This window comes from Ipomoea triloba, chromosome 11 (assembly GCF_003576645.1).
Source record: "Ipomoea triloba cultivar NCNSP0323 chromosome 11, ASM357664v1".
Classification (NCBI taxonomy): Eukaryota; Viridiplantae; Streptophyta; class Magnoliopsida; order Solanales; family Convolvulaceae; genus Ipomoea; species Ipomoea triloba.
The window spans coordinates 1,363,393-1,372,174 of record NC_044926.1 but is presented as its reverse complement, the minus strand read 5'-3'; the positions used below and the strand labels follow the sequence as shown (position 1 = coordinate 1,372,174).

General features: G+C 36.9%; 2 protein-coding genes across 7 annotated transcripts; one reads left to right on the top strand and one right to left on the bottom strand.

Annotated features, from left to right (window-relative positions):
• The first annotated feature begins 396 nt into the window (after window positions 1–396).
• Window positions 397–6,738, top strand: LOC115996537 (two-component response regulator-like APRR7). 5 transcript variants are annotated; one of them, XM_031235805.1, is made up of 12 exons: window positions 419–518; window positions 624–665; window positions 989–1,041; window positions 1,120–1,592; window positions 2,441–2,602; window positions 2,719–2,852; window positions 3,143–3,304; window positions 4,259–4,439; window positions 4,547–4,707; window positions 4,776–4,969; window positions 5,073–5,829; window positions 6,307–6,738. In XM_031235805.1, the coding sequence occupies exons 4-12, from the start codon at window positions 1,274–1,276 to the stop codon at window positions 6,412–6,414; spliced, it is 2,178 nt and encodes a 725-aa protein (XP_031091665.1). In that variant the 5' UTR covers window positions 419–518; window positions 624–665; window positions 989–1,041; window positions 1,120–1,273; the 3' UTR covers window positions 6,415–6,738. The 5 variants fall into 5 exon arrangements, with proteins under 5 accessions (XP_031091667.1, XP_031091666.1, XP_031091668.1 ...); XM_031235807.1 differs by having other exon boundaries at window positions 397–665; window positions 1,263–1,592; XM_031235806.1 differs by having other exon boundaries at window positions 397–665; window positions 1,128–1,592.
• A 135-nt stretch (window positions 6,739–6,873) lies between these two features.
• LOC115995758 lies at window positions 6,874–8,759 on the bottom strand. 2 transcript variants are annotated; one of them, XM_031234889.1, is made up of 6 exons: window positions 8,660–8,759; window positions 8,476–8,577; window positions 8,073–8,197; window positions 7,594–7,678; window positions 7,216–7,383; window positions 6,874–7,020 (listed from the first exon to the last, which is right to left on the bottom strand). In XM_031234889.1, exons 1-5 carry the CDS (start codon window positions 8,717–8,719, stop codon window positions 7,258–7,260), a joined length of 498 nt encoding a protein of 165 aa, XP_031090749.1. In that variant the 5' UTR covers window positions 8,720–8,759; the 3' UTR covers window positions 6,874–7,020; window positions 7,216–7,257. The 2 variants fall into 2 exon arrangements, with proteins under 2 accessions (XP_031090749.1, XP_031090748.1); XM_031234888.1 differs by lacking the exon at window positions 6,874–7,020 and having other exon boundaries at window positions 7,022–7,383.
• Window positions 8,760–8,782: the final 23 nt, after the last annotated feature.

Sequence of the window (8,782 nt, the reverse complement as noted above, 5' to 3'; positions counted from 1 at the left end):
TTAACATGATATATAAGCTTGATCTTCAACTGGAGGTTTGGATTAACATGATATATAAGCATGATTTTTATAAAGAGACTTTTACTTTCAAACTCTACAAATTAGATAATATTAATATAACCAAACCCTATTAAAAGTAATCAAAATTATCAAATTTTATTTTCTTTTTTCTAAAACCAATTATCAAATTTTCTATGTCAACAATAATATCAAATTTCTTCTTCTCTTCTCTTTCACAACCCCAAATCTCTCTTTATTTCCTGCTTTTCACCCAAAGATTGCTGCAGGAATATCCCGCTCCTACATGGCGCCTCCTGGCCCTGTAAATTGTCCACGTCATCGAAACAGAACTAAACTTGCGAAAAAAAATCTTTATCTCATCACTGGTCCTCGGATTTTCCAGTTCTTTTCTCTCTCCACCTAAACGACCTCTCTGTTGCTAAGCTTTCTCTGCAACTCCAAACCAAAATCCCTTTACTCATTTCCGAACTCTACTTTGAACTCTTATCCAATTGATTGTAATTTATAAACTCATTTTTTTAAAATAAAATTTTTGTTTAACTTTCTAGTGTTCTCCGTGTGTTTATTGGCTTGGATTTATGATTTTTCAAATGTAAATCCAGGTCTGGATTTGATGATTTCGTGGTTTATCGATAAGCTCTGAGGTAAAGTTGTTCATCTCTATCCTTATCAGTATTCAATCTAGGCAATTTAAGTATGTTTCTGAAAATCTGAAGTTGTTTTTAGTATCTTCAAGATATTTTTTTGTCCATTAAGTTAATTTTTACGTAGTAATGAGAATATGAGATGGTTGATGATATAGATTTGATTAATCTGCAACTTGAGCAGTAAAACTGTTTTGATTGTTTTGCTGGTTATATGGATATACACGGAGAAGGATAGTGTTTTTTTGTGTAGGTTAGGGTTTGAGAGTAAGTGAAAATGAACTACGTAGTATTAGCTAATACTCTGTTGTGTTCAAATGCAGGGTGGGTGAAGAGCGATTGATAGGTTTGGTTTAGTTTTGGTTTGAATTTTTAGGTGAATATCCAGTTATGATTTCGGATACAGTTATTATTGTTATTCTATTGCTCTTTAACCTTTGAAATGTTTTGAAAGATTTGTAGTTGAGGAATTTGGATCTTGAAGAGGAAGCTATGTGCTGTTTGTTTCCATTGACAAGGATTTGTCAAAGGTTTTACCCCGCAGTTCGATATCACCAACTCTTCCTTACCATCAGTGTTTTTGAATCTGGTTGGCAGGGAGTGTTTCAATGACCACCATTTCTGAAGGAGAGAAAGATCTGCCAGATGAAGACAGGAAAGTTGAAGATGGAATTGTGTGTGAGGGACAGAATGCTAGTGCGGATGTTGAGTTGAAGGTTGAGAGTGTTAGTAAAGATGTAAATGATGAAGGTAGGAGGGCATTGCAAGCCCAAGGTGCTCTACAGGTGCAACAGCAACAGAGTCAAAGTGGAACAATCTGTTGGGAGAGATTTCTTCATGTTACGTCCATTAAGGTGCTGCTGGTAGAGAGTGATGACTCCACAAGACATGTTGTCACTGCTTTGCTCCGGAATTGCAATTATGAAGGTTAGTTCTTTCGTTGAGAAACTGATTGAACAAACATGCTGTATATTTGAACTGGAATACTAGATTCATGGTTAAGCTCTTGGCTTATTAAATGGTGAAAGCTGAAATGCAACTTGGTTTATTGTTTATACTGTCATGTATATTTCTGTGTTATTTAATGATGAAATCATCAACTGGTACTAAGGCCTTCCCCAATAAGGAGATTTTACACAGTAGGAGTGTGTGGTGATGTGGAGGAGTGATAAGGCCTTCCCCAAAAATGGTATCTCCTGCAAGGACCGGTTTTTGGTCGGAATTGTGGGGCCCATCTTCGAAAGCAGCAGACCGCCTTGGTGCAGTGCACAGGCCCCTTGGCGTAAATACGTTTATTTTATTTTATTTTTTCAGTTTTATATTTTGTTTTATTTTTTTCCTTTTCTTTTTTTCCTCCACTCCCATTTTCTCTTTCTTAATCACACCTACAAAAACTCCTCAAAAACCACACCAAAATCTCCACTATTGAGGAAGGCCTAATATCTGTGATTATGGAAGTATGCAGTTACTACACATAGGTGGAATGGTGACTAGATGTGTACTGTATATTGATGGCCATTGAGTGCTTAGCCATGAAAGGATCTTTTGACTTGTCACCATTACACTTATATTCCAATTTCCAATTGATATCTGTAGTGTTTATTACAGGATGACTCAGTCATTGTGGTTCTATTCTGTAAGACTATCTTCATATATGAAACTGGATCCGTATGAAGTGGCAATCAACTGTTATCTTTCTTTTCCTTGATTAGTATTCTGATTGATGCTTTGTCCTTCATGTTCCTATCACTCAATAATCCACCAAATTTGTGCAGTGATTGAAGCAGCCAATGGATTGCAAGCATGGAGGGTTTTAGAAGATCTAACCAACCATATTGATCTTGTGTTAACTGAGTTAGAAATGCCTTGTGTTTCTGGCATAGTTCTTCTTTGCAAAATCATGAGCCACAAAACACGCAAGAATGTTCCTGTTATTAGTGAGTAATTTCTTTTGGCACTCTTGAACTTCTGATAGTGCAAAGGTTTTATTATCGTGTTTGTCATCGTCAATTTGATTTCATTAACCTCCACAGTTAATACGGGTCATTTGCAGTGATGTCATCTCGAGATTCTATGGGTTTAGTGTTTAAGTGTTTGTCAAAAGGTGCAGTTGACTTTCTGGTAAAACCTATTCGGAAGAATGAGCTTAAAAACCTGTGGCAACATGTATGGAGGAGATGCCACAGTGTAAGTGACTATTTCTGCACTTTCAGCATCAGTATCATAAACTTTGTTTGCCTACAAGCTTGTGAAAAAGGCCATCTTTGATATTCTGGTCTCATTTTATCATTTGTTAAGATTAAAAATAATTGCTTTGTCTACCACAGCCATTTTTTTTATCTGAAAAAAGAAAAAAAGGAAGGGAAAGAAAGAAGAAGTGAATATAAACTTCTCCTTTTTCCCTCGATAAAATTTAACATTGTACCTTTTCTATATTTTATTTTCTTTGTTCATTAATTAATGTTTGCTTTTCTCAGTCTAGTGGAAGTGGGAGTGAAAGTGGAACACAAACCCAAAACTCTGTAAAATCAAAGAGCATTGAGAAGTGTGGCAACAATAGTGGCAGCAGTGATGGAGAAGACAATGGAAGTGATGGTTTGAATATTGGTGATGGTAGCGATGATGGAAGTGGCGCTCAGGTTCCATAATTTCCTTAGTCTTTATCTTTATAATAATGTGCCAACTCTTTGTTTGAAAATTGATTGGGATGTTTCTTTTAACTTATTAGTGTTCATTTACATACGGAAGAAAAAGAGTGCATTTGGGTTTGTTGTAGATTTACCCTTTACAGCCACTTACTCTTAAACAATAGAAATTTTCATTAGCTTAAATCTATACCCTCTATCTGAGATGAAAGCTCCTTTGCTGTGTCTGTGTGCTTCATATCTAGTTATCGACATTGGGCATCAACGTCTCCATATCAAGCCAAATAGTTTTGGCAAGACAAGGGAGTCAGTTGAATACTTGGGATCGAGAATGATGATCAATAATGGTGTGCTTGGAACCCATATATTGTTTTTGAAGATGGAGCAGAAATTGAAGGCAGAGTTCTCCTTACAATATTAACATCCATGAACTGCCTGCACTTCTCTCCATGAAACTGATTCTTACATAATACATTAGAGGATCTATAACTAAGTGTATACTTTCTTTTTTGGGGTGAACTGTGTGCTGCAGTTATAGCTGATAAATGTGTGACTTATGGCGAAATGAAATCTGAACATAATATTGACTTATAGATTACATACTTCTAGTATGAAGAAGTGTTACAATTTCCAGTATCTTGAATACTCGAGTGAGTGCTGAAAGTCTGTTGCTGAACATTTTTGTATGACATCTTTAGTCTTATGTTCTAATCCTTGTCTATCTTTAATATTCTAGTCTCTGCTGTATCTGCAGTGTTTCTTAAATTTGCTGTTGGATTTAAGAAACACTCAGTTCTTTTTATATGCGCCAGTAACCAAAACCAAATGTATTGATCTATTGGTATTCATTCCAACCTACCGAAACTGGATCCATACATTTAATCTGTGAAAGAAAGAGTGCAGGACACTTGGTAACATGATTTAAAATGTAAGCATTCAATTTTGCAGAGTTCATGGACTAAGCAAGCTGCTGAAGTTGATAGCTCTCAAGCAGTGTCTCCATGGGATCAGGTAACTGAATGCCCAGACAGCACTTGTGCGCAAGTTATTCGCTGGAGTGCTGAAAATTCCGGTAACAGGAAGGTGCATGTTGCTGCAACTAAAGATTGCCAAGAAGAGAAACAACCTGGTATCAATGGTTTTTTAATTTTTTTAATTTTTTAAGTTTTTTTTTTCTGCTGTATTTGTTCTTCCTTGATTTACTGATGTTTACTAGATTATTTGTGGTTCTTTCAGACAACACAAAATGCAAATACCCTGCCACGACCATACCTAAAAAGTTGGAGACACAACATGAAAATCCCATTGGTGCTCCAATCAATTCTGTGGGTGAAAAACATACGAATGTGGTGGAAATAGATCCCAGTGCAAACAATAATAGAATAGAAAAGGAACAGGTAATTATTGTGCTTGTCTATCAATTATTATTTATTATGTCGTCAATACTAACATGCCTCATCCTTAGATTGACAGGAAAGAATTTGAAGCTCAAAAAATGGTTGCAGCTGTATCAGAAATTGAGAATAACACCATGCATGAGTCAAGAAAAGCAGTTATTGAGCCAAGTTTAAAGAGGCCGAGAGAAATGAAAGAATCAAGAGAGACCTCTCAAGATGACCGTTATGTTTTCAGGCGTTCAGAGCAATCAGCGTTCACAAGGTTTGGTGAAAATTGATCTAGCTGCTCTCTATACTTTGTCTATATGTGATGCAGGAATATCCTTAGACGAGATTTTCCCTTTTCTTGGTTGTGTCACTTGCAGGTACAATACATCATCACAATCAAATCCTTTGAGAACTCCTAATGGGTTGACTGGAAACAGTTTGGTGATTGACAGTGGCCTAGAAAGTGCAAATAATGTGGTTAGCAATAACATAGATATGGGCTCCACAACTAACAAGCTTGCTACAAAACCACTAACTGTTCAAGATAAATCAGAAGCAACGTGTACAACTAATGGTTTGCTTCCCTCCTCAGCATACAAACCTGTGAAAAACGATTTCAGGAACTGCCAATCACTAATTAAGACTAGTGACATGCAAGCTACAACACTGCTGGCTCCAAGCAGTTCTCACACAGACATCCCGGATCAGCACCTTCATCATCACAACAACCATTATCCTCATAATAGTCATCATTTCCACAACCAAGAACAACAGCCTGCATCAAACCATGATAAATTCTCACTGAAGCAATTGACAGCTAATGCTCTTAATTCTGATTCTTCGAACGTGATGGCTGGGCCTTTCGAAGGCACGCTTGGAAATCATAGCTTGAATAAAAGTGCTTCAGGAAGTAATCATGGAAGCAATGGACAGAATGGGAGCAGCACAGCTGTGAATGTTGGAGGAAACAATGGGAAGACTGAAACTGGGTTAGATGGGAAAGGTGGAAGTGGAAGTGGAGATGCAAGTGGCAGCGGTTCTGGAAGCAGAATGGATCCTAACAAACTTGCACAAAGAGAAGCTGCTTTGTCCAAGTTTCGTCAAAAGAAGAAAAGTAGATGCTTCAAGAACAAGGTAGGTAACATGATTTAACTTCAAACTTGATTTCAGGTTCAATCTTCTTGTTCTAGTTGAATTGATAACACATATGGGACATATCACACACACATACACTTAGTAAGACGACTTGATTTGTTGTCCTTGGTTTAGCTAAACAGATGTGTGGCAAGCATAAGAATGCATAAGTAAAATACAGCGTGTAGTTATCTATTTTTTCTTTTTTCAAGCTCTAAACATAAAGGAAGACTTGTAAGAGGGGCAATGCTGACAAATGGTAAAATACTCAAAAGTGGTTGGAGAGATTTTAATTATATGGGGTGATAAAGAAGGGTAGTGGATTTGATAGATAGTCTTGGTTATGTTGATCGTGGCCAGCGATGTGTTGGAAGCTTGAACTACCACATATAAGATTGAAGTTGGGTTACTAGTTTTGAGGAGATTTCTGCAATTTATCAATCTAGTTTCATCTTTTGAATTTGTTTGTTTGGTAAGGTTCGATACCAAAACAGAAAGCGACTAGCAGAGCAGCGGCCACGTATTCGAGGACAGTTTGTGCGGCAGACGGGGCAAAACAACCCTAGTAATACTGAAAATGAGTGAACCATACCATTCTTTCATATGCTGCACCAGGGTAATTACATGCAGAAAGTGCTGCTGTTTATTCATACAGGCTCCCAACAAATTCCCATTTCTTTCAACATCAGTAGTTTATGTGAAAGTTTCGTCAAATTTTGCTAATTTTTTGTCTGCAGAACTTAACAACATTAGTCAATTCTCCCCGAGTAAAGATGGATTCTGCAATAAAACATTTTTAATTTTTTCATATAGGAGATTGGATATGGTTTGACGTGGTTTGTATTAAGAACTGTCGGAAATTGGTATATCCAATTTGTGATTCCATGAAGAAATTTTTGGATTACATCATTCTGAGGTATACATGTTACTTGCCTATATATATATATATATATATATATATATATATTTGCTTTTATGCTAAAATCAATTATTCGACTATGAAAAGACTAAATAATTTAATTATCCAAATACCCAAAAAAAACAAAAAAGACAAATAAGAGATGGTCAGAGGCATACCAGACATCATCATGATAATTGCGACTGAAAGAAATCGGCGCAATTGTGCAAAATGTAGACTAGCTATCGTGAAGTAGGTGCCGGCACTCTTCAGGCACACCCCAGAAGTTAAGACTTCAGAATCAAATAAATAATTTTTTTACAATTTGGCCAATATGCATATGGTTTTAAATAGCTGTATGTCTAATCTTCATTTTAAAAATCTCTACTGTACAGAGTAGGGGGATACAAAAAAAAAAAAAAAAAAAAAAAAAGAAGATGAAATGGGACAGATATTCAACACTGGAGATGATGTGTTTCGATAGCTACCTGCCAATAATAGGGGTCTGGATGTTGTTCTGATTCAAGCATTCAATCTTTAGCAGTATCTTTGTCATCGTCTTGAAGCCCATTCTGAAGTTGACTACTGCTCGTGTCCTGTCCTTCAGCAGTAGGTTTACTTTCCATGGATGATGGAAGATCAATTGGCGGCTTTCCCTGCCATATTTTTAATATAATAACCAATTCATTAATAAGCACCTCCAAAACAAAAATTCTGACACCAAGAAGAAAACTGAACTTCATAGCCTGAACAGCTCATCAATTTAGCATTAGGCCAGAAGAATAAATTGCACTCAATTACATAACTGCATAATTGGTGAAAGTAAACAATTAAGCAACCTTTTTATAGCAAAATTTTAAATATACCTTGTTCCTATCTCGCCACCCAAGCCCAAATGACAGTAGACTGATCTTTTTCGCTGGTGCATTCCTTGGAGACTCAGGTCTTCCCCTACAAGCATGTGACCACCAAAAGTCATCACCTTACACAACTCACATTAACAAAGTTAAAGCACAACTGCCCATTATTTTACCTCCTAATGTGGCTTCCATTCATTGGGTGCCCAACTGCCCATGAATTGGTAACCCACCACTAATTAAAAATAGCATTTAGTTACCAATTAGATGTTGCCATGTCATGATGGATGGATTGGAGGGGAAAAATATGAGGGGTATCTAGCATTACTCTTCTAACAAAAATGTCGGCAGGGTCTTTTCAGATCCCTTTTTTGACGGGTGGGAGTTTGGGGACAGGATTTGTGCAATTATTTTATTAGATAATCCAGGAAGCAAACAGATCAGAACACCAGAATAACAAGGAGATAGAATTACAAAATATCACACACCCTGGAGAAGCTAAAGCTTTGACTTGGCCAGATTCATATTGCATGGTTGCCTCCAGCATTGATTCTGCCATGACAGCTCTCTTCTCCATCTGAGCAAGGGATGCCATGGCCTTTTCATACTTTTCCTGTATAAAATTAATTACAAGGTACAAACAAGGCAAGTTAAAGAACATACGTTGCCAAATCATCAAGTGGACAGCACAGCCAACAGCTTTTCATCAGCAGGGCTTTAGGTCATCCTCAAATGTGAGGAAACTGAAATTACTGCATGATGTATATACAACCAGCAAAACCAGAGAATAAAAGACAGAGTACTTCTTAAGGAACAAACTGAATTAAGAGAGAAGAAAAATAACACGAAGAAGAGTTCATTGGCACATATTTCAAGTCAAAAGAGAAAAACCTGAAGAATGTGTGCTGCATACTTTTGAGCAGCTGCATCTTGCTCTGCAGCAATCCGAGCCTCTTCAGTTATCTTCTGCTCTTGTTGAAATTGCATCAGAACCTACACAACTATGAGTTATTAAATGCACTTAACTGCTAACATTAACAGGAGATGGAAGATGAAAGTAGTTCCCAGCCTATACCTGATGCATTGCATTCTCCTGCTCTTTCTTATCTGCAAGGGTTTGTTGCAGTTCCTCCATCTGTTCCTCCAGATCCTCAACCTGCAGATTGACTACCAAATCATCAAGAANAAAAAAAAAAAA

Excerpts from the sequence above, each read along its gene's own strand:
- LOC115996537 (XM_031235808.1), top strand. The coding sequence starts at position 1,274 with ATGACCACCATTTCTGAAGGAGAGAAAGATCTGCCAGATGAAGACAGG. Across the intron at positions 4,440-4,546 it reads CCAAGAAGAGAAACAACCTG|ACAACACAAAATGCAAATAC; the intron begins GTATCAATGGTT and ends TGGTTCTTTCAG. Across the intron at positions 5,830-6,306 it reads GTAGATGCTTCAAGAACAAG|GTTCGATACCAAAACAGAAA; the intron begins GTAGGTAACATG and ends TTGTTTGGTAAG.
- LOC115995758 (XM_031234889.1), bottom strand. The coding sequence starts at position 8,719 with ATGGAGGAACTGCAACAAACCCTTGCAGATAAGAAAGAGCAGGAGAAT. Across the intron at positions 8,578-8,659 it reads AGGAGAATGCAATGCATCAG|GTTCTGATGCAATTTCAACA; the intron begins GTATAGGCTGGG and ends ATAGTTGTGTAG. Across the intron at positions 7,384-7,593 it reads GGTGGCGAGATAGGAACAAG|GGAAAGCCGCCAATTGATCT; the intron begins GTATATTTAAAA and ends AAAATATGGCAG.